This window comes from Coregonus lavaretus (assembly GCF_964263955.1).
Source record: "Coregonus lavaretus genome assembly, chromosome: 25".
Taxonomy (NCBI): domain Eukaryota; kingdom Metazoa; phylum Chordata; class Actinopteri; order Salmoniformes; family Salmonidae; genus Coregonus; species Coregonus lavaretus.
The window spans coordinates 39729487-39754535 of NC_140012.1; the positions used below are offsets into that span (position 1 = coordinate 39729487).

General features: G+C 46.5%; 1 protein-coding gene across 2 annotated transcripts in view; it reads left to right on the forward strand.

The window, feature by feature from the left end:
* The first annotated feature begins 474 nt into the window (after positions 1 to 474).
* The window catches only part of LOC311100866 (Na(+)/H(+) exchange regulatory cofactor NHE-RF1-like), a 46126-nt gene continuing 21551 nt past the window's right edge, over positions 475 to 25049 (forward strand). The window contains exon 1 of one of the 2 annotated variants that reach the window (XM_084141863.1): positions 475 to 1227. In XM_084141863.1, coding sequence (XP_083997989.1) covers positions 787 to 1227 — 441 coding nt within the window. In that variant the 5' untranslated portion in view covers positions 475 to 786. Of the gene's footprint in view, positions 1240 to 25049 lie in introns of both variants that reach the window. The other variant, XM_084141862.1, reaches the window with a different exon arrangement.

Consider the following 25049-nt stretch of genomic DNA (forward strand, 5'->3'; position numbering starts at 1 on the left):
GTCGGATTTATCGATAGGTATGCACGTGCGCAAAAGGGATTTATTTACAGTCCTAGATAGCATTGACAGAAAATGATCAGGGCCTGGTTTCCCGATAGCGATGGAATTTAGGCTTAAGATGCTTTTGGGAAAACGGGCCCTAGCGAGTTTAATAAAGGCAAATTATATTTTCTCTTGAGACATGAAAATTCCTTTATTACGTTATGTTGGCTGGAAATAATTATTTTTTTGATGAAAAACTGAATTTTGCGTTTTACATCGCTACAAGGTACATCGACATTCCTTCCTAATTCGCTCAATAACGTTATGAATCTAGATATGTGACAAGTAATAGCCTAGGCCAGGGGTATGTATTTAGAAATAAATACATGTATGCCTTATGGCGTAGGCGACGACTTTTGTTCAAAGGGAAATATAAAGGCAGCCCATTGGCTGTCTGATAAACTCAACGACAGCGTTTTCCTAAAGGAGATTACTGATTGGTCTTGTCACCTGTCAGACTAGAACATTTCACCATCAACTTCAGATCAACTAAAAAACAAAGCCCAGTTGATTTGAGCACACAGGCAAGAGTGCACTCCAAAAATAGTTACAAGATCGCAACACAGTTTTGGTTAGGACCTTACCAGAGACGCAAGTGAAATAATACTTTCTGTTTCAACATAAAGTAAACTGTGACAGCAACAGTCAGTCTTTTTTCTGAGATTGTTTGTTGTCCACTTTTACTTTCTTTGTTGTGAAATTTTTTGACTTTATCTGTGGGAATATTTGATCAGCGGCAACATTATGTCAAACCTCCGGCCTAGACGTTGTGTTTTAGGAAAGGGTTCGAATGGCTACGGCTTCCATCTGCACGGTGAGAAAGGGAAGACCGGACAGTTCATCCGACTGGTAGAACCAGACTCTCCCGCTGCCACCGCCGGTCTCTTCGCCGGGGACCGACTGACGTTCGTTAACGGGGACACTGTGGAGGGCGAGAGCCACCAGCAGGTCGTTGCCCGGATACGAGCCACCGTGGGCAGCCTCGAGGTGATCGTGGTAGACGCTGAGACCGCGGAGTTACTGAAGAAGCACAACTTGGAGTGCCGTAAAGAGTATGTCACGGAGGGCATCCCATTACCGGGAAGCGAGTCGGCCCATGGGGATTCAGCGGAGAGCAAAGGGACTTCGAGAGAGGCGACTGCTACATCGGCAGAGAACGGAAACCTTTCCCCACCCAGGCTAAATGTGAGCGCCAAGGTAAAGGGGACTTTCCGAAAAGTTTCCTGTCTAGGTTAATTTAGCAGAATATTACATTTTATGTAGGCTATTTTTAAAAACATTTTATTCCAATTTTCATACGCCTAGTCATAGGATGTATTGGAGAGCTGACCAGGGTCAACCACAGGCTGTCAACACATTTGAACTACAATAGATATGTAGGCTACGTCCTACCCTAAACTCCATATGTCATGTTCCAGACATTTGCTGAGACTTGCTTTTGTCTCTTTATTGTACGTCTGTATTGTGTATAGAAGCATTAAACAGACACATATGCTTACAGGGCAGTTATTCTGTACCCTTTATGCTCGTGGAAATTGGCCTATGGATAGGGACAAATTGAAACGTTTATAACAGAATACATATAAAAAGCATATGCATGACCGTGGTAGTAATTGAAAGAGAACACTTTGGAGATGACTGAATCCAAACATTACACTGTTGATTTTATGTGCATTTTACACTGACTGTACTTTTCGCAGCATTTGTCAATAACGAAATCTGAAAATATGCTGGATACATTCAGTTACATAATAAAAATATTCATGGAAATTGTGGGGTAGGTGCAACATAAGAAAACATTATTCCAATGGTTTGAGTGCGAGGTCTAACTGGTGTCTCCAAGTGGACACACACCTCTCCAAACTGTGCACAGTTCCTAAGTCATTTCAATGTACTTTTTTGACTCAAGGAAAGAGCCTTCCACTATAATGTGCTTTTTTGAGCTCTCCTAGCTGTGCCATTGAGGAACTGAAGCAAACACACTTGTAGTTGTTTGTTTGTAACACAGCCCTACATCCCCGCCTTTACACAATTACTGTAGTTTAGGCAATCTAGAAACGTTCCATTATAAATCACATTCTGGGTCAGGTGGGCATCATTTGAAAGCGTATTATATTGCCAACATGACTAGCTAAGTTATACATTTTTACATTTTAGTCATTTTGCAGACGCTTTTATCCAGAGCGACTTACAGTTAGTGAGTGCATTTTTCATACTGTATAGGATATTTATAGCGATCATACATGTTGATACTGTAAATTATATGAGTTTTCAAATATGGAAATGTGAAGTGCACATTTGGACTCACAGGGTATATACACTGCACAAAAACATAAAGGGAACACTAAAATAACACATCCTAGATCTGAATGAATGTAATAATCTTATTAAATACTTTTTTTCTTTACATAGTTGAATGTGCTGACAACAAAATCACACAAAAATTATCAATGGAAATCAAATTGATCAACCCATGGAGGTCTGGATTTGGAGTCACCCTCAAAATTAAAGTGGAAAACCACACTACAGGATGATCCAACTTTGATGTAATGTCCTTAAAACAAGTCAAAATGAGGCTCAGTAGTGTGTGTGGCCTCCACGTGCCTGTATGACCTCCCTACAACGCCTGGGCATGCTCCTGATGAGGTGGCGGATGGTCACCTGAGGGATCTCCTCCCAGACCTGGACTAAAGCATCCGCCAACTCCTGGACAGTCTGTGGTGCAACGTGGCGTTGGTGGATGGAGCGAGACATGATGTCCCAGATGTGCTCAATTGGATTCAGGTCTGGGGAACGGGCGGGCCAGTCCATAGCATCAATGCCTTCCTCTTGCAGGAACTGCTGACACACTCCAGCCACATGAGGTCTAGCATTGTCTTGCATTAGGAGGAACCCAGGGCCAACTGCACCAGCATATGGTCTCACAAGGGGTCTGAGGATCTCATCTCGGTACCTAATGGCAGTCAGGCTACCTCTGGCGAGCACATGGAGGGCTGTGCGGCCCCCCAAAGAAATGCCACCCCACACCATGACTGACCCACCGCCAAACCGGTCATGCTGGAGGATGTTGCAGGCAGCAGAACGTTCTCCACGGCGTCTCCAGACTGTCACGTCTGTCACATGTGCTCAGTGTGAACCTGCTTTCATCTGTGAAGAGCACAGGGTGCCAGTGGGAATTTGCCAATCTTGGTGTTCTCTGGCAAATGCCAAACGTCCTGCACGGTGTTGGGCTGTAAGCACAACCCCCACCTGTGGACGTCGGGCCCTCATACCACCCTCATGGAGTCTGTTTCTGACCGTTTGAGCAGACACATGCACATTTGTGGCCTGCTGGAGGTCATTTTGCAGGGCTCTGGCAGTGCTCCTCCTGCTCCTCCTTGCACAAAGGCGGAGGTAGCAGTCCTGCTGCTGGGTTGTTGCCCTCCTACGGCCTCCTCCACGTCTCCTGATGTACTGGCCTGTCTCCTGGTAGCGCCTCCATGCTCTGGACACTACGCTGACAGACACAGCAAACCTTCTTGCCACAGCTCGCATTGATGTGCCATCCTGGATGAGCTGCACTACCTGAGCCACTTGTGTAGGTTGTAGACTCCGTCTCATGCTACCACTAGAGTGAAAGCACCGCCAGCATTCAAAAGTGACCAAAACATCAGCCAGGAAGCATAGGAACTGAGAAGTGGTCTGTGGTCACCACCTGCAAAACCAGTCCTTTATTGGGGGTGTCTTGCTAATTGCCTATAATTTCCACCTGTTGTCTATTCCATTTGCACAACAGCATGTGACATTTATTGTCAATCAGTGTTGCTTCCTAAGTGGACAGTTTGATTTCACAGAAGTGTGATTGACTTGGAGTTACATTGTGTTGTTTAAGTGTTCCCTTTATTTTTTTGAGCAGTGTATATATTTTCTTTATGACATCAAAGCAGTATTTATTATAATCCTCAACATCTCATCTTTCAGAACACATAGATTCCTCTCTGTTTACGGCATTCCCCTCTCTCATGCCCCATAGACATCATGATGTATTTCATTAAGCCATATGTCACTGTCAGAGTCTTGCCCCGCTACTGAATGGACAAGTGTAGTGTTTGTAACACAAGATGGAGGAGAGCCTGTCTCTCGTCAGAGATCGCATTTATTTTGGGAGATTTCAATGAAAAGGTCATATTTTTGCAGACAGGAGACATATTGTTTCAGGTGATAATAAAACATGTTTTGTTTAGTTACCTTTAACTCGACTTGTTACTCTAACTTTATAGCAAGTCAAGCTAGCTTGCAGAACAGCTAGCTAGCTAAAATATAGCACTGTAGCTAACAACCTCCACCTATCATAGAAAACAAACGTCACTACCATCACAATTCATTTAAACGGGAGGCAATAGTCATAAAATATAATTGGCTTAACTGCCAATGTGTTTTATTTTACATTACTATTAAAATAGTACTCACTTACAGAAATAGGTAATTCTTTACAAGTTGCTAGCTATCCCATAAAGCCGAATGACATCCGGCGCAACATAACGTAATGTGAACGAGGCAACAAAAAAATAGCAAAAGTAGCTCAATTAGCAATAGGGAAAGGGATGGGGGCATCTTTTTGCTGCGCATGGTACACACGTTTAAAACAGCTGTCAGTTGAATCCCATACAGCACTGTAAAGAGAGAACCTGAGCTCTGATGTCATATATAGTATGTTACTGGACAGCCACTCAGTTCCAATTTAGGCCCTTATCAGTGACCAAATCTGCCATTTTCAACCCATGTACAGGATGACAGGAGCGGTGAGTGTAAAGGGATACAGAGAGAACTGAACAGACCACATAACCATCATGTCCCATAACAAACCGTAGAGCTAGAGACAACACCTTTCTGCTTACTGTCCCAATAAAGGATGTGATCAGCACAACATAGGAAATAAGAGCCACATTCATAGAGTCTCAGAGTAGGAATGTTCATCTAGGATCAAGTCCTCCCTGTCCATGTCATCTTATCCCAGATCAGCGCTAGTACTCTGAGATGCTTCATGAATATGGGCCCAGCACAAAATGTCTACCAATCTGTCTTAATCATCAGATCCATTTGTAAGCCAGAGAGCTCCTGGTTTTCTCAAGGTCGGAATATCAGGAATTCCTCATTAATCAGGAAAAAACATTTATCTGAGAAAGTGACAGCTGAGCTCTAACATACGGACCCCACCCCTCTGTAACTCACCTCACCAGCCTCATACTGCTGGTTATGAAATGCCTTTTTAATGTGGTATTTACATTTACATTTACCTCATTTAGCAGACGCTCTTATCCAGAGCGACTTACAAATTGTATTTCATCCGTGGGTGTGTAGGGGTCAGTCAGATAGGCAGAACATGTACAACGTCTTCATGGAACCGTGTTAGGCAGTGCAAGGCCTGCCCTCTGATTTATAGCCATTGTGCAAGAGCAGCACAAATGTAAAATAAAAAAATCGGATCTCTCTTGGCCTTGACTTGATGTGTAGCTAGTGTTTCTCCTGAATCGTAGGGAACAGTGTGTCATTTGGGACGAACACAAAAGGTCTCCTAAATAGTAGGTCCCAATGAGGGCCTTGAGTTTTTCCTTATCACATGATCTGAACAGGACAAACTCTCCCTCCTTTCTCACGCTCTCCCTGCACCTATCCGGTGTATGTGACAATACAACATCTTATTATTACTCACTCACTCACTCACTCACTCATTCGGCTTCTTTAGGTAGGAGTATTTCTTGGTCTGGTCACCCTGATCGGTCTGTTTCTGTCTCCGGTCTGATTCCGTCTCCGCTCAGATTCCTTCTCTGGTCAGATTCGGTTCGACCTTAAGAGACTGACAGTGGAAAGCGAAACGGTGGTATGTGGGAGTAGTGCGCTATGGAGGGAATATGGTGCCATTTGGGAAGCTCCCCATGTCTCCCACCACTAATGCTCTGCTACCCTTCACTAATCTTCTGGGTTCAAGTGACCGGAGCCACAGAAAGTCCTTGGCTCTCTCAAGGTGCTGCCTGCTTGTGACAGGAGCCACAGAAAGTCATTGGCTCTCTCAAGGTGCTGCCTGCTAGTGACAGGAGCCACAGAAAGTCCTGGGCTCTCTCAAGGTGCTGCCTGCTAGGGACAGGAGCCACAGAAAGGCCTTGTCTCTCTCAAGGTGCTGCCTGCTAGTGACAGGAGCCACAGAAAGGCCTTGTCTCTCTCAAGGTGCTGCCTGCTAGTGACAGGAGCCACAGAAAGTCCTGGGCTCTCTCAAGGTGCTGCCTGCTAGGGACAGGAGCCACAGAAAGGCCTTGTCTCTCTCAAGGTGCTGCCTGCTTGTGACAGGAGCCACAGAAAGGCCTTGTCTCTCTCAAGGTGCTGCCTGCTAGTGACAGGAGCCACAGAAAGGCCTTGTCTCTCTCAAGGTGCTGCCTGCTTGTGACAGGAGCCACAGAAAGGCCTTGTCTCTCTCAAGGTGCTGCCTGCTAGTGACAAGAGCCACAGAAAGGCCTTGTCTCTCTCAAGGTGCTGCCTGCTAGTGACAGGAGCCACAGAAAGTCCTTGTCTCTCTCAAGGTGCTGCCTGCTAGTGACAGGAGCCACAGAAAGGCCTTGTCTCTCTCAAGGTGCTGCCTGCTTGTGAGAGGAGCCACAGAAAGGCCTTGTCTCTGTCAAGGTGCCCCCTGCATTCCTCCCTGATTGGACACTTGGCAGGACCTGGCTGATACTGATCTAATATGGGCTGCATCCCAAATGGCACCCTATTCTCTACATAGGGCACTACTGATTACCCAGGTATATAGGGAATATGGTGCCATTTGGGAATCAGCCATGGATTGGGAGGCAGGATTTGTCTGGCACTGGTTTGTGTCCAGTAGGGAGAAAGTGTTTTGAAATGAGGAGGTACCGCCTTTTGAACTTTTTGCTACGGTCGGGTGTGCACTGCTGAACACAACCGTCGTCTAATATGGACTGAGAGCCAGGCACAGACGGCTCCTCCTGGACTCTCAAGACTTGGCAAGCCCTCAAAGAGCTGCAAATAGTCCGGGTAGCCATTTGATTAATTGTTCAGCAGTCTTATGGCTTGGGGGTAGAAGCTGTTAATGAGCCTTTTGGACCTAAACTTGGTGCTCCGGTACCGCTTGCCGTGCAGTAGCAGAGAGAACAGTCTATTACTTGGGTGGCTGGAGTCTTTGACCATTCTTTGGGCCTTCTTTTGACACCGCCTGGTATAGAGGTCCTGGATGGCAGGAAGCTTGGCCCCAGTGATGTACTGGGCTGTACGCATTACCCTCTGTAGTGCATTGCGGTCGGAGGCCGAGCAGTTGCCATACCAGTCAGTGATGCAACCAGTCAGGATGCTCTCAATGGTGCAGCTGTATAACTTTTTGAGGATCTAGGGACCCATGCCAAATCTTTTCAGTCTCCTGATGGGGAATAGGCATTGTCGTGCCCTCTTCAGGACAATCTTGGTGTGTTTGGACCATGATAGTTTGTTGGTGATGTGGACACCAAGGAACTTGAAGCTCTTGACCCGCTCCACTACAGCCCCGTCGATGAGAATGGGGGCGTGTTAGGCCCTCCTTTTCCTGTAGTCCACGATCAGCTCCTTTGTCTTGGTCACGTTGAGGGAGAGGTTGTTTCCTGGCACCACACTGCCAGGTCTCTGACCTCCTACCTATAGACTGTTTCATCGTTGTCGGTGATCAGGCCTACCACCGTTGTCGTCAGCAAACTTAATGATGGTGTTGGACACGCACATAGACTATGAGTGTGTTTATTAATGGTGTCAAGTTACCACATGGAAATTATGACCAGTAACACCTTGGAAGATCGTCACCATCTCTTGGTTTCCCTGGAGATCCCAGAGGAGCAGAATGAGGCATTGTCTGTGGTGTGTTTGTCTGGAGGGAAGAGGAGAAAGAGAGGGACTGGGCCAGAGAGGAAAGAGGAGAGGACTCTCACGCCTCTCTAAGGAGCTAAGGCTGAGCCTGAATACCTTACCCCTTTCTCACCACACACACTCAAAAGGATCTCACATTCATCCAGTTGTGTGTGTGTGTGTGTGTGTGTGTGTGTGTGTGTGTGTGTGTGTGTGTGTGTGTGAGAGCCTGAGGGATTAAACAACGTTTAGTGTTTGAAAGGAAAAACCCTCAAAGACTGGTGCTCATTAGTTCTAGTAAAATGAAGTAAGCCCTTGGAAGGCAGAATGTTACACTCAGAGTAGGGTGTCTACCCACTCTGACCAGAATGGGTGAAAACGCACTTTGGTGATTAAATGTATGTTATAAAATACATTTTACCATTTTTGTGGTAGTCTTCAAAGTTGTTTCCGCTGGTTGCAAAAGGCAACATTAGCATGACACAAGCTGAATTAAATGTAAAAGGATTTGAAAATAAAAAGCTTTGTATAAGCTCAGTGCTCCGTTGTCATTTCAGAGATACTCTTGTTTTTGTGAGAAATCTTCTAATTAATGTGAAAAGCGTTTACAAAAATATGAAAACACTATATGTCATATTTCAATCTATATCCATCTTACCTCTATAATGTTTGATGTCCTCCGGATTGGAGAAGAAAGATGACTAGTTCAACAGGAAAGTCAGCCTGTCAGGTTGCCAGAAGCCTTCATTCTTGCACAGAATCCAGCCTAGCTGACATGATGCAATTTCCCTAACTTTTTGTCCACTTTTTTTCTCTGGCTACCATTGATTTAGTCATTCTAATTCTGGCCATTCTACAAGTGGTAAAAACTCCAATAACCTTTGAACCGATTCTAATAGAGACATGAGGTTTGGACCATTGGTTTTCTTAGATGATTATCTACACATGATTATTAATTTAGAGGATTATTAACATACCCATTGGTCAAAAGACACGTTTTCGATTGGAAACCCTACTCACAGAGCTGTTAAGATGGAATGAACCTGGAAGGCTGAATGTTACACTCGTAGAGCTGTTAAGATGGAATGGCCCTGGAAGGCTGAATGTTACACTCAGAGAGCTGTTAAGATGGAATGGCCCTGGAAGGCTGAATGTTACACTCAGAGAGCTGTTAAGATGGAATGACCCTGGAAGGCTGAATGTTACACTCAGAGAGCTGTTAAGATGGAATGGCCCTGGAAGGCTGAATGTTACACTCAGAGAGCTGTTAAGATGGAATGACCCTGGAAGGCTGAATGTTACACTCAGAGAGCTGTTAAGATGGAATGACCCTGGAAGGCTGAATGTTATACTCAGAGAGCTGTTAAGATGGAATGGCCCTGGAAGGCTGAATGTTACACTCAGAGAGCTGTTAAGATGGAATGACCCTGGAAGGCTGAATGTTACACTCAGAGAGCTGTTAAGATGGAATGGCCATTACATAACAAGCAAAGGGATGACAGTGAAACAGCCTTTCTTTCTCCCATTCCTCTTTCTTTGGCCAATAACATGGCCTTATGTCGTAAAAGCACAAAGCTATTTACATGTCATCTCTGGCTACTCTTTTACAGGTATTTACTAGTTATTTTTTCCCTGATGTGTCCTCCTTCCTTCATCCTGAGTATACTGCCTCATCCCAGAGTACGTCACAAATGGCACCCTATTCCCTATATAGTGCACTACTTTTGACCTGAGCCCTAAAAGTAGTGCACTATGTAGGGAATAAGGTGCCATTTGAGACGCGCATACCCAGTCTGTACTGGAGGAACTTAGTCTCCACCTCAGTATGAAGTCTGATGGTTAACTATCTAATCACAGTGTTAGTCAGTCTTAGGAAGCATCACAAATGCCACCCTATTGCCTATTTAGTGCCTGTAGGGCTCTGGTCAAAAGTAGTACGCTATGGGTATAGCCTTATTGTTCAATGTGAGATTTCAAAACGGCTCTCTTATCACATAGGTCGTTTCCAGTAGTGGGTGTCAAGTGTAATGGATTGTTCTTCTCCATTGATCTGTGTGTAATGTCATGAGACAGCTTTGATGGTTTGTTATCGAGATGTTTTGGTAACACTTGACCTTAAATTGCCCTTTATACCTATGTAACTACACATTTATAACTGCAGTTGCAGCATTGTTACAACATTGTATTAAAGACAACTTTGGCGACTACTAAGTGTTTGGCGACTACTAAGTATTTTTAAAACCCTTTGGGCTGGATGTGTCAATGTGTTGTTCATACATGCATAATCTATGAGCAGAATTACTGTTTTACCTCAATTAGCCTTCGTTTGAAAGCGACTGTTTTTCTGGAAGCTGTGCTGCACCATTTTTCCTACATTTCCCCCCACGTAGGCCAGCCCCCTAGCAATTTGAGTTCAACCAATGAGCTTCAGCCCCTCGCCATTTGAGTGACAGCTAGCAAGAGGCACGCAGAGCGAGAGCGAGGGGGCAATGACGTGGTGCACATATAGTATGTGACATAGTACGCAATTTTCAGGGACCACTTTTGGCTCGTGAGCGCTACTTTCAGAACTACTGACTAAAAAGTATACAAACGGACCAGAGAATCTCTTTAATGTGCAGTTCCATAATAATACAACAAGGAGTCTTGCAGTGGTAGACATGGATTTCAATGTGTAGCAGTGAAGTTTAACTTGATTCAGACCCCCCCCAGTCCTGTCTTGTCTCCTATTGCCAAGGCGGCACAGATTTGACACACTGTCTAACCTGTTACCACGGAGATCCTGATTTGGGTCACCATAACAACTAGTACTCACAAGCCCTTGGATGATCTTGACATCATTTCACAGAGCTCTTTGCTGCTCTGGGGTGTTTACTCAGTGACACGCACGCACACACACACACACACACACACACACACACACACACACACACACACACACACACACACACACACACACACACACACACACACACACACACACACACACACTGGGCTGAGTGCCAACAGAGTTTGTGAAGATCACTAGCATAGGGTTCAAAGCTTTCCTCCCAGGCTGTTTTGTTACTCATATAACAACCTCAAATCATGTGATTGTATTACTCATTGATTTTAAACTAACAACCTCAAATCATGTGATAGTTTAAAATCAATGAGTAATACAATCACATGATTTGAGGTTGTTAGTTTGATTGTATTACTCATTGATTTGTGTAATGGTTTTTGTTGTTTTGTTATTAAACTTTGAGGCCCTCCATTTGAGGCAGAATCAACACTTCCTTTAACCCAGGCTCACGCAGAACTCTCTAAGGCCCTTCCATTAACCCAGGCTCACCTTTGGTTGTCTGACTGGTTCTCCCTCTACTAGAGATAAAGAGAGTGAATACATCAGTTTAATACATCAGTTTAATGGTGATGAGGCTGTGAGGTCTTAAACAGCCAGAAAAAAAACCTGTGAACAAACCTGGAAAATGCATGAAGGACTTCCGATGGCATGACAGGGATTATAACTGCATTTAGCTACTACAAGTAATGTTGAGAGTGGGGAGAGTGTGTGTGTGTGTGTGTGTGTGTGTGTGTGTGTGTGTGTGTGTGTGTGTGAGTAAGTTAGTGAATTGATTCTCTGTTCTGAGCGATGCTTTGTCTCTGAGCTTCAGGCTCTGTATGCGGCTCCTCCTCTGTAATCATTCAGAGAGCTAAATTGAGCGTCTACAGCGTGCCTGTCAGTGTGTGTGTGTGTGTGTGTGTGTGTGTGTGAAGTTGCAATACTGTAAGTGTGTGTGGCAAGAGGCCTGTGGTCTGCTGGCATAGCTGTGTGGAGATTCCAGGCCCAGTAGAGAACACCGTAGGTTAGGCCATGCTGCGTTCTAGGTCTTACCATGCTGCGTTCTAGAGATGCTTTTGTCCATAGGGGATGCCTTACCTTTGTATCGGACTGTCCAGACTAGCGTTTGAGTGGTCAATCTTCATTATATTCTCTACAGGAAGCCTGTATAAAGACAGTCAGTTCATGAAGAGCCATGTAGCTACCGGTATCTGGGGTTTAGGGTGGAGCCACATCATCAGTCTATCTGAAGAAACCACGTCCTGTGTGTTGCCATGGCACCAGGCCAGACAGCACGGTCACCGTTGACAACAGTACCAGACCAGAAAAGACTAGAACAACCAGAACAGGAAAGAAAAGACTGACTGACTGAGTGAGTGAGACAGCCAGTGTTTGTTTTGCTGGTTGGTAGACAGAGGAGATGGAAGTCATAATGTATATTGTGTCAGAGAACACAAAACTCTGACTGTGTGGGCAAGCAGATCAGATTGTCAGACATTTAGTCACGACAAAGGAAGACAAAGGAAGATGGTTCATGGTACTAAACAGAAACCTTAAAGGAAGATAAACTTCATGGCAGTTCATATTATTGTGTCTATCATATAGTATAACAAGTCTATATGGGGTTCGTTCAGGAAAGCCTGTTTCTCTGGTAAACTTCAGACTTGTTTTCAGAGAGAGACAGAGAGGGAGACTGATGTGATGTGAAGCCATGTAAATGTTGTGGTCATGTAGCTCAACAATGGGCTGTTCGTGTTTGCCGCGTTATGATATCCTTTTGACTAGAGCAGAGGTGAAAGGGCCTTCTATAACCAGCATGACAGTACTTCTCTGTTTACATTCATTCAGCCATTAGCCCATGCCCCACACCTGCCTCACCCGTCTCCCATCTAAAAGGATGGAGAGAGACACACACCCAGTCCCCCACACCTGCCTCACCCGTCTCCCATCCCGTCTCCCATCCCGTCTCCCATATAAAAGGATGGAGAGACACACACCCAGTCCCCCACACCTGCCTCACCCGTCTCCCATCCCGTCTCCCATCCCGTCTCCCATCTAAAAGGATGGAGAGACACACACCCAGTCCCCCACACCTGCCTCACCCGTCTCCCATCCCGTCTCCCATATAAAAGGATGGAGAGACACACACCCAGTCCCCCACACCTGCCTCACCCGTCTCCCATCCCGTCTCCCATCCCGTCTCCCATATAAAAGGATGGAGAGACACACACCCAGTCCCCCACACCTGCCTCACCCATCTGTCTGTCCGTCCGTCCGTCAGATGCGTTGATGCTGACTCACTATTCATGTTCAAACACAGGCCCAATCATTGCTCAATAATGAGATGTTATCAGGTGCTGTCAGACTGCTGTGTTCATCCGGTGTGTTGCACCTTTGTTGATGAAGCTAGTGTCTTCCTATGGGTGGCTCCCAGATGGCACCCTGCTACCTACGCAGTGCCCTATGGGCCCTGGCCATTTGGGATGAAACCTGTGTCTTAACTTGACCCTGTAACTAGTCTACTGCTATCAGCCCATCTCTCTTCAAACTGTCCTGTCCTGTGTAGTGTAGATGGATCTGATTTGAATTTGCAGTGCTAGATGTTTCTCCAGTTAGTTGATGATTATCTCTGGGTGGTTGTGCAAGACAATAGTGCAGATCTAAGTTCAAGGGTTTCACACAAACTCTTACCTGGTAAAATAAGGGTTAAATATACAGTATATATTTTTTAATTAAGATGCAACACCAATAAAACACCCTCAATCTTCAAGCATGGACTAAATGTTTTGGTTTACCCTCTATTGCCACTGTAGATATTCATCTCTTATCGATTTTCTTCACAATGGTACAGTGATGAAGACACATTGAAACAACCAGACTATGAGGACCGTAAAAAGCCTTAGCCACCAGGATGATTCCACAGCAGCAGGAGTGGAAAATATTATCTGATTGTTTTTGCAATTCTCACATAAAAACTTATTTGGGAGGAAGGATGTTTGGAATGCTTTTTACATTTGTATTGCAAAATTTTGGGGGGGCCTCCCAAGTGGCGCAGCGGTCTAAGGCCCTGTATCGCTACAGACCCGGGTTCGCCGCGGTCTAAGGCCCTGTATCGCTACAGACCCGGGTTCGCCGCGGTCTAAGGCCCTGTATCGCTACAGACCCGTGTTCGCCGCGACTGGGAGACCCATGTTGGCCCAGCGTCGTCCAGGTTAGGGGAGGGTTTGGCCTGCCGGGATGTCCTTGTCCCATCACACTCTAGCGACTCCTTGTGGCGGGCCGGTTTCGGAGGACGCATGGCTCTCAACCTTCGCCTCTCCCGAGTCCGTACAGGAGTTTCAGCGATGGGACAAGACTGTAACTACCAATTGGATATCACGAAATTGGGGAGAAAAAGGGGTAAATATAGTTTTAAAATCTTAGATACCAGAACAATTCTTTGCTGCCGTGGAATCGCCCACCAGAGAGTTAGTGTGTAGTGGAGTTTAGTTTGTTGTGTGTTGGCTGCAGTCCTGGGTCCCCTAGATACCGGATACACATCTTTCTGTAGTGAGCTGTAAAAACATTAACCTTTGAGATGCAGGACTAAGGAATGTTATGACAAAAAAGAAAGTCCAGTTTTTACAGGCCTTTAGTTTCCACGTGTAAGCTAGGCAGTGCTATGCAGATATGCTCATCTTTATTAGTAAGGATAAGGTAGCTGCGTGTTCACACACTCACACACACCCATTAGTATTATGAAGACTCCGTGCCACAGTGTGAGGTTCAGTCATTTTGACACAGCCTCCAAGACTTCCTGTTAGCAGTAGGTCTACTACCTGACCCAATATGTGCTCTGCGGTTTTCTGAGAGAGTGAGAGAGAGAGAGAGATGGGCGGGCCTGTGTGTACTTGTGCTTCCTCTAGGTATTTGATCTAAGTGTGGCACCAAGACTGCAGTGCAAACAGCCTCATTTTCAGTCAAAATAAACCAATTAAGGCCTACAAAAGGCAACCTACTGTAGAAGCTAAAGGCGTCCCGCCTACGTAATGGTAGGGGAAAATCTGCTGAGTCTCTCTTCACTATGGACGTCACAAAACAAGTACTCTGTCTTTTGCGTTCCTCCCACGCTATTCTGATATAGCCTACTCATCCTCCTGCCTATCCGAAGGCTGTTGTGAGTCTGATTCTCCTTACAGCAGTGTAACACACACACACACACACACACACTTGACTTGTGCCAGATGGTAGTTATTTTCTCCTTATACAACGGATGGGTCTAATCCTGAATGCTGATTGGTTAAAACCTCATTCCAGCCAGTGTCTATTCCACAAGTTACCACCGGCTAAATCTACGACGTTAAAATGCCTATTTACTCTGTTCCAGTCTCAGCTTCGGCAAACAGCACGACAGCCTTTTCAGAATCAGGAAAAATACAGAGGGAGAGACAGGGATGCGTCCCAAATACTACCCTATTCCCTATATAGTCGACTACTTTTGAAAGTATTCACCCCCCTTGGCATTTTTCGTATTTTGTTGCCTTACAACCTGGAATTAAAATTGATTTTTTGGGGGGTTTGTATCATTTGATTTACACAACATGCCTACCACTTTGAAGATGCGAAATATTTTTTATTGTGAAACAAACAAGAAATAAGACAAAAAATAGAAAACTTGAGCGTGCATAACTATTCACCCCCCCAAAGTCAATACTTTACAGCTGCAAGTCTCTTGGGGTATGTCTATAAGCTTGGCACATACTGGGATTTTTGCCCATTCTTCAAGGCAAAACTGCTCCATCTCCTTCAAGTTGGATGGGTTCTGCTGGTGTAAAGCAATCTTGAAGTCATACCACAGATTCTCAATTGGATTGAGGTCTGGGCTTTGACTAGGCCCTTCCAAGACATTTAAATGTTTCCCCTTAAACCACTCAAGTGTTGCTTTAGCAGTATGCTTAGGGTCATTGTCCTGCTGGAAGGTGAACCTCTGTCCCAGTCTCAAATCTCTGGAAAACTGAAACAGGTTTCCCTCAAGAATTTCCCTGTATTTAGCGCCATCCATCATTCCTTCAATTCTGACCAGTTTCCCAGTCCCTGCCAATGAAAAACATCCCCACAGCATGATGCTGCCACCACCATGTTTCACTGTGGGGATGGTGTTCTCGGGGTGATGAGAGGTGTTGGGTTTGCGCCAGACATAGCGTTTTCCTTGATGGCCAAAAAGCTCAATTTGAGTCTCATCTGACCAGAGTACCTTCTTCCATATGTTTTGGGAGTCTCCCACATGCCTTTTGGCGAACACCAAACGTGTTTGCTTATTTTTTTCTTCAATGGCTTTTTTCTGGCCACTCTTCCGTAAAGCCCAGCTCTGTGGAGTGTACGGCTTAAAGTGGTCCTATGGACAGATACTCCAATCTCCGCTGTGGAGCTCCTTCAGGGATATATTTGGTCTCTTTGTTGCCCCTCTGATTAATGCCCTCCTTGCCTGGTCCGTGAGTTTTGGTGGGCGGCCCTCTCTTGGCAGGTTTGATGTGGTGCCATATTCTTTCCATTTTTTAATAATGGATTTAATGGTGCTCCGTGGGATGTTCAAAGTTTCTGATATTTTTTAGAACCCAACCCTGATCTGTACTTCTCCACAACTTTGTCCCTGACCTGTTTGGAGAGCTCCTTGGTCTTCATGGTGCTGCTTGCTTGGTGGTGCCCCTTGCTTAGTGGTGTTGCAGATGCTGGGGCCTTTCAGAACAGGTGTATATATACTGAGATCATGTGACACTTAGATTGCACACAGGTGGACTTTATTGAACTAATTATGTGACTTCTGAAGGTAATTGGTTGCACCAGATTTTATTTAGGGGCTTCATAGCAAAGGGGGTGAATACAAATGCACACACCATTTTTCCGTTATTAATTTTTTTGAATTTTTTGAAACAAGTTATTTTTTTCATTTCACTTCACCAATTTTGACTGTTTTGTGTATGTCCATTACATGAAATCCAAATAAAAATCCATTTAAATTACAGGTTGTAATGCAACAAAATTGGAAAAGGGGGAATGAATATTTGTAAGTCGCTCTGGATAAGAGCGTCTGCTAAATGACGTAAATGTAAATGTAAATGTAAATGAATACTTTTGCAAGGCACTGTATACGGAATAGGGTGCCATTTGGGACGCAGTGAGACAGAGTGAGAGTCAAATACTGCTGCTGCTGGTGGGTTGAATGCTTGGAGCTCGCTGCTCTGTAACTCTGCTGCATTAAAGCTTCAACAAAATACCTTGAAGCTGAATGAGATCTTTAATAGACAAGCGGCTGTTTTTGGATGCTTTGAACTGTTTGTTTTGAGCTGTGCCATTTAAGTCGGCACTACTAGTGTTGCCAAAGCTCAAAACAAACCGCTCAAATCATCCCCAAAACATCAATCCATTTACAACTGCTTGTCTATCAAAGATTGAAAGTCTTTGCTGTGGCTACAGCTGGCTGAGGAAACCACCCTCATAGTGTTTAGATTGCAGGTCTTTGCTGTGACAGCGGATGGCTTGGGATCAGGGGATCAGCGGCTCAGGCCTCTCCGTCTCCCCAGGACAAAGCTTCTCATTGTCAGCCTGCCTGGCCTCCCAGACCCCCTGAGGACGACCTAGGGTTGGAGATGGGCGTAGTGACAGACACCAGCAGGATGTGTGGGGGCTTTAGTCCTTGTGCTGTGTAGTTCTGTAAGGAGACCCTGTGTTATGCTACCTTCCCGTGGGCAGGATTCTTCTCACTCAACATCAATGGCTGACAGTCCCAGCAAGGACCAACACCCTTTTAACTCCCAACAGTCCTAACCTCAACATGTCAGTCTGCCAAACACAGTCCTATTGAGATGGAGAAGAAACAGTCCTGTCTATGGAAAGTAGGGATGATGGGCGAGGGGGGAGAAAGAGAGAGTCTTGGGCTGGTTCTCTCTCTGTTCTCCTCCTGTGTCTTGGGCTGGTTCTCTCTCGGTTCTCTCTCTGTTCTCCTCCTGTGTCTTGGGCTGGTTCTCTCTCTGTTCTCCTCCTGTGTCTTGGGCTGGTTCTCTCTCTGTTCTCCTCCTGTGTCTTGGGCTGGTTCTCTCTCTGTTCTCCTCCTGTGTCTTGGGCTGGTTCTCTCCCTGTTCTCCTCCTGTGTCTTGGGCTGGTTCTCTCTCTGTTCTCCTCCTGTGTCTGGCTGGTTCTCTCTCTGTTCTCCTCCTGTGTCTTGGGCTGCTTCTCTCTCTGTTCTCCTCCTGTGTCTTGGGCTGGTTCTCTCTCTGTTCTCCTCCTGTGTCTTGGGCTGGTTCTCTCTCTGTTCTCCTCCTGTGTCTTGGGCTGGTTCTCTCTCTGTTCTCCTCCTGTGTCTGGCTGGTTCTCTCTCTGTTGTGCTTGTAATAACTGGAGACCTTCGATGGCCCTCAGTGCTTTCTTCTCTCTCTCTCTCTCTCTCTCTCTCTGTGTGTGTGTGTGCATACTATTTGTGTCTCCCACATTCAAAATCATGTTTGTTTGACATCATTACTGTTGACACTTGACAGTCAGGAATGTGAGATTGTCCTGGCTTCCACCCATTCTACTATGAGTTTTAATAGTTTAATGTACCATTCAGTACAGAAGCTGTCATACTGCCTGTGTTGATCGTCCTCAACAGTCAATGGTTATGAAGCCATGTGTGAATCAATGAAACGCTCAATAATGACCTTCCATGTTCATCCCAGCCAGAAACAACACTGCCCTGACTATTTAGGATATTTAACCAATCATATACCGCCGTTGAGTCTCAAACTGCACCCTATTTCCAATATAGTGCGCTACCTTTGACCAGGGTCCATAAGGAATAGGGTGTCATTTGGGACACCGATAAACTGGGTTTATTTTCTGCAAGTGAGCAAGTATTCTACAGCAGGGAGACACCCAACATGGGTGGACGTTCAGGATCAGAATGCAAAGGTTGCTCTTAAGGTTGGTAACAGATAATTATTAACAGGTGACTAACGATTACAGAGCGATAATCTCCGGAACAACCCTTTTTATCAGTGAGGAGGAGCACTTTTTATTAGGGCTCATGATGTTTGTTCTCTATCATTGCTGTTGTATGCTAAATAGTTATAGGCCCTATATATCCCCTGGTCATAAAGTGTGTCTCCACCTTTCCAGCATCAGGATCTGTTCCATTAGTTATGACTGAAACAGGATTTATCACCAATAACCAGGGTGTTTTTTATTCAAAACGTTTTGTCCTCAATAAATCTGACTACATTTCCTGTCTTCCCTTGCTATTCTCATTAGTGTTGAACCATATCACAGCCATATACATTTAGAGACTTCTGCTAACTTTGTTTGAGATTTGGAATTCTAATGGACGCCATATTGGGACCAGAAGTTCCAAGAACAATTGTAGTCTGGTTATGAATGAGAATGTTTTGCATAGAGGGTTTGGTTGGTGCCAACATGGAGGTTTGGTTTCCAACATGGAGGTTTGGTTTCCAACCTCTCTCTGGCTGTGCTGTTGATAACCTCATTGCCCTTTCTGCTGCTACAGTCCTATGTAGCTGTTAGCCTGTCCCCACCTCTAGTGGGATTAAATGCTTAGCCCAGCATATGGCCACTCCTGGATTAGCCCGTTACACTGAACACCAGTCAGTGTCCAGAGCTCAGCTAGACACTCCAGGAAGCCTTGTCACTCACGTGAGACACAGAGTTTAACGTGCGCACGCACACAGCTCTCTCACACAACCCAAGCCACACACACTTGTTTCTTTTATATTTATTTTATTTTACCAGGCAGGTCAATTAAGAACAAATTCTTCTTTACAATGACGTCCTGGAGTCTGAACTGCTCCTCTTAGATACAGTATTATCCTACTGTTCATATTCATAGAACTATAGTATGTAACATGGAGGAGCTATAGTATTCTTAGAGGAAAACTGAAGTATGCTTGATTGGTCAGTATATAGTAACAGCAGTGCGCTAAGTTCAATACGCTTCATGTCCGTTTTCCTTGCTAGCCGTCTCTATGTTCCACATTTGCACTAATAAAACACAGGGAAACGTTTTAATTGTCCCAGCTCCCTGTCTCTGGTGTAAACCTGCCATGGAGGGTTCTCTGTGTTCATGGAGGGTTCTCTGTGTTCATGGAGGGTTCTCTCTGTGTTCATGGAGGGTTCTCTCTGTGTTCATGGAGGGTTCTCTGTGTTCATGGAGGGTTTTCTCTGTGTTCATGGAGGGTTCTCTCTGTGTTCATGGAGGGTTCTCTCTGTGTTCATGGAGGGTTCTCTCTGTGTTCATGGAGGGTTCTCTCTGTGTTCATGGAGGGTTCTCTCTGTGTTCATGGAGGGTTCTCTCTGTGTTCATGGAGGGTTCTCTCTGTGTTCATGGAGGGTTCTCTCTGTGTTCATGGAGGGTTCTCTCTGTGTTCATGGAGGGTTCTCTCTGTGTTCATGGAGGGTTCTCTCTGTGTTCATGGAGGGTTCTATCTGTGTTCATGGAGGGTTCTATCTGTGTTCATGGAGGGTTCTCTCTGTGTTCTCTAAAACATTGACAACAGGAACTTAGTCTATTTCTCTCTGGGTCTTTGGATGGTTGTTGAACGCTAGAATCCAGTCTCTCTCTGGATCTTTGTCACACTAATGGTATTGTAACCACATTTTGATATCTGTTGCTTTAAAATTTGGGGTTGGTTTGGTGCTAATTTTTCTCTTTGCGATAAGCAATCTGCTATTTCGCTCTTTGTAGAGGTATAGATCTGTGAGGGAAAAGATCTGCTCTCCATGTAACAGTGTAGATATGTGCTGAACTAGACATGCTTCTCTCTCTCTCTCTCTCTCTCTCTCTCTCTCTCTCTCTCTCTCTCTCTCTCTCTCTCTCTCTCTCTCTCTCTCACTCTCTCACTCTCTCTAGGCATAGGTATGTGGTTAACTAGATCTGTTTTCTCTGTAGGACTGGAAGGCAGATCTACGTCCTCGTCTGTGCTCCATGAAGAAGGGTGCGAAGGGCTACGGCTTCAACCTGCACAGTGAGAAGTCTAAACCAGGCCAGTACATCAGAGCTGTGGACGAGGACTCTCCTGCTGCCAAGGCCGGCCTCAAACCGCAGGACAAGATAGTACAGGTATATATATCTTTACTGTACAAACAGAGACACTGTACATGACGTTTTTATAAAGCCAACTACTCAGCAGCACATCCCTCTTATCCTTATCCTTAACCATATTAGGAATGCAGGGCAATGTTCTTCTGGTACTGTTTGTCTTCACCCTTATCAACATGTACAAACATGATGTCTTCTCTATTGTACAGATAGTATGCAAGGCATCAAAACGATAATCAGTCTCACTGTGGGAACGGGGCATGTGCTGACCTTGAGGATGAATGTGTGTGTTGTAATCTCATTACTTCAGTGGCAGAGTGGGAATGGTAATCGGTACTGGGATTAGGTAATGCACTGCTAGGAAGTGACTTTGTGTGCGGCAGAGAGTGAGAGAGGGAGAGAAGAAGAGAGAAGAAGAGAGAAAGTGAGGGAGAGAGAGCGAGACAAAAAGAGAGGGTTTGTCAAGGCCAGTGGTGTTAGGGTTTGTCAAGGCCAGTGGTGTTAGGGTTTGTCAAGGCCAGTGGTGTTAGGGTTTGTCAAGGCCAGTGGTGTTAGGGTTTGTCAAGGTCAGTGGTGTTAGGGTTTGTCAAGGCCAGTGGTGTTAGGGTTTGTCAAGGTCAGTGGTGTTAGGGTTTGTCAAGGCCAGTGGTGTTAGGGTTTGTCAAGGCCAGTGGTGTTAGGGTTTGTCAAGGTCAGTGGTGTTAGGGTTTGTCAAGGCCAGTGGTGTTAGGGTTTGTCAAGGCCAGTGGTGTTAGGGTTTGTCAAGGCCAGTGGTGTTAGGGTTTGTCAAGGTCAGTGGTGTTAGGGTTTGTCAAGGCCAGTGGTGTTAGGGTTTTTCAAGGTCAGTGGTGTTAGGGTTTGTCAAGGTCAGTGGTGTTAGTGTGAAGGGGAAACAGTCCTTGATACTGTTGTAGTTTTTTGGGCCCTTGGTCTCTATGTCGTAATACGACCACTGTCTGTCTCTGACATGAATTACACTCCAATCACACTGACTTCAAACAGTATCTAACAAAGGTCAAGGCTGTAAGTCTAACTAATGCTTTATACTAACCAGGCAAACGGTTGTGAGCTACCGTTCTTAGGTATGGTACACACACACACACACTGGGATCAGGGAGAGAGTGTATAAGGGCTCTGATCTGTTGTTTGATCAGTATGGAAGTCTGTGATCGAGATCGCAAACGGTATTCCCACCTCTGACTTTCTCCCATTGGAATTCAATGTGTGTGTGTGTGTGTGTGGGTCCTATAGCAGTGCCTACTTCCTACTAGGGTGCTTCCTACAGCGTCCCTAACCGTTTAATTCAGTTTGAACCTCCAATAGATAACCACCCACAACATGGCTCACTGTTCTCTCTGTGTTATCATGGGGGATGTACTGGACAGCTGTACCTTTTTACTCTCTCTCTCTCTCTGTCTCTCTCTCTCTCTCTGTCTCTCTGTCTCTCTCTCTCTCTCTGTCTGTCGCTCTGTCTCTGTCTCTGTCTCTGTCGCTCTGTCTCTGTCTCTGTCGCTCTGTCTCTGTCTCTGTCGCACTGTCTCTGTCTCTGTCTCTGTCGCTCTGTCTCTGTCTCTCTCTCTGTCGCTCTGTCTCTGTCTCTGTCGCTCTGTCTCTGTCGCTCTGTCTCTCTCTCTGTCTCTGTCGCTCTGTCTCTGTCGCTCTGTCGCTCTGTCTCTGTCGCTCTGTCTCTGTCGCTCTGTCTCTGTCGCTCTGTCTCTGTCTCTGTCGCTCTGTCTCTCTCTCTGTAGCTCTGTCTCTGTCGCTCTGTCTCTGTAGCTCTGTCTCTGTAGCTCTGTCTCTGTAGCTCTGTCTCTGTCGCTCTGTCTCTCTCTCTGTCTCTGTCGCTCTCTCTGTCTCTGTAGCTCTGTCTCTGTCGCTCTGTCTCTGTCTCTGTCGCTCTGTCTCTGTCGCTCTCTCTGTAGCTCTGTCTCTGTCGCTCTGTCTCTGTCGCTCTGTCGCTCTGTCTCTGTCGCTCTGTCTCTGTAGCTCTGTCTCTGTCACTCTGTCTCTGTCTCTGTCGCTCTGTCTCTGTCGCTCTGTCTCTGTCGCTCTGTCTCTGTAGCTCTGTCTCTGTCTCTGTCTCTCTGTCTCTGTAGCTCTGTCTCTGTAGCTCTGTCTCTGTCTCTGTCGCTCTGTCTCTGTCGCTCTGTCTCTGTCTCTGTCGCTCTGTCTCTGTCGCTCTGTCTCTGTCGCTCTGTCTCTGTCTCTGTCTCTGTCTCTGTCGCTCTGTCTCTGTCGCTCTGTCTCTCTCTCTGTCTCTGTCTCTGTATCTGTCGCTCTGTCGCTCTGTCTCTGTCGCTCTGTCTCTGTGTCTCTGTCGCTCTGTCTCTGTCTCTGTAGCTCTGTCTCTGTCACTCTGTCTCTGTCTCTGTCACTCTGTCTCTGTCTATGTCGCTCTGTCTCTGTCTCTGTCTCTGTCGCTCTGTCTCTCTCTCTGTAGCTCTGTCTCTGTCGCTCTGTCTCTGTCTCTGTCGCTCTGTCTCTGTCACTCTGTCTCTCTCTCTGTCTTTGTCTCTGTCGCTCTGTCTCTGTAGCTCTGTCTCTGTCGCTCTGTCTCTGTCGCTCTGTCTCTGTAGCTCTGTCTCTGTAGCTCTGTCTCTGTCGCTCTGTCTCTGTCTCTGTCGCTCTGTCTCTGTCGCTCTGTCTCTGTCTCTGTCGCTCTGTCTCTGTAGCTCTGTCTCTGTCGCTCTGTCTCTGTCTCTGTCGCTCTGTCTCTGTCTCTGTCGCTCTGTCTCTGTAGCTCTGTCTCTGTAGCTCTGTCTCTGTAGCTCTGTCTCTGTCGCTCTGTCTCTGTCTCTGTCGCTCTGTCTCTGTCGCTCTGTCTCTGTCGCTCTGTCTCTGTCGCTCTGTCTCTGTCGCTCTGTCTCTGTCGCTGTCGCTCTGTCTCTGTAGCTCTGTCTCTGTCGCTCTGTCTCTGTCTCTGTCGCTCTGTCTCTGTCTCTGTCGCTCTGTCTCCGTCGCTCTGTCTCTGTCGCTCTGTCTCCGTCGCTCTGTCTCTGTCTCTGTCTCTGTCGCTCTGTCTCCGTCGCTCTGTCTCCGTCGCTCTGTCTCCGTCGCTCTGTCTCTGTCGCTCTGTCTCTGTCTCTGTCGCTCTGTCTCTGTCTCTGTCGCTCTGTCTCCGTCGCTCTGTCTCTGTCTCCGTCGCTCTGTCTCTGTCTGTCGCTCTGTCTCCGTCGCTCTGTCTCCGTGTCTCTGTCTCCGTCGCTCTGTCTCTGTCGCTCTGTCTCTGTCGCTCTGTCTCTGTCTCCGTCGCTCTCTCTCTGTCTCCGTCGCTCTGTCTCTGTCTGTCGCTCTGTCTCTGTCGCTCTGTCTCCGTCGCTCTGTCTCTGTCTCTGTCGCTCTGTCTCCGTCGCTCTGTCTCTGTCTCTGTCGCTCTGTCTCCGTCGCTCTGTCTCCGTCGCTCTGTCTCTGTCGCTCTGTCTCTGTCGCTCTGTCTCTGTCGCTCTGTCTCTGTCGCTCTGTCTCTGTCTCCGTCGCTCTGTCTCTGTCTCTGTCGCTCTGTCTCTGTCTGTCGCTCTGTCTCTGTCTGTCGCTCTGTCTCTGTCTGTCGCTCTGTCTCTGTCGCTCTGTCTCTGTCTCCGTCGCTCTGTCTCCGTCGCTCTGTCTCTGTCTCCGTCGCTCTGTCTCTGTCTCTGTCGCTCTGTCTCTGTCTCTAGCTCTGTCTCTGTCTCTGTCGCTCTGTCTCTGTCTCTGTCGCTCTGTCTCTGTCTCCGTCGCTCTGTCTCTGTCTCCGTCGCTCTGTCTCTGTCTCTGTCGCTCTGTCTCTGTCTCCGTCGCTCTGTCTCTGTCTCTGTCGCTCTGTCTCTGTCGCTCTGTCTCTGTCTCCGTCGCTCTGTCTCTGTCTCTGTCGCTCTGTCTCTGTCGCTCTGTCTCCGTCGCTCTGTCTCTGTCTCCGTCGCTCTGTCTCTGTCGCTCTGTCTCTGTCGCTCTGTCTCTGTCTCCGTCGCTCTGTCTCTGTCTCTGTCGCTCTGTCTCTGTCGCTCTGTCTCCCTCGCTCTGTCTCTGTCTCCGTCGCTCTGTCTCTGTCTGTCGCTCTGTCTCCGTCGCTCTGTCTCTGTCTCCGTCGCTCTGTCTCTGTCTCCGTCGCTCTGTCTCTGTCTCCGTCGCTCTGTCTCTGTCTCCGTCGCTCTGTCTCTGTCTCTGTCGCTCTGTCTCCGTCGCTCTGTCTCTGTCGCTCTGTCTCTGTAGCTCTGACTCTCTCTGTCTCTCTGTCTCGCTCTCTGTCTAGCTCTCTGTCTCGCTCTCTGTCTCGCTCTCTGT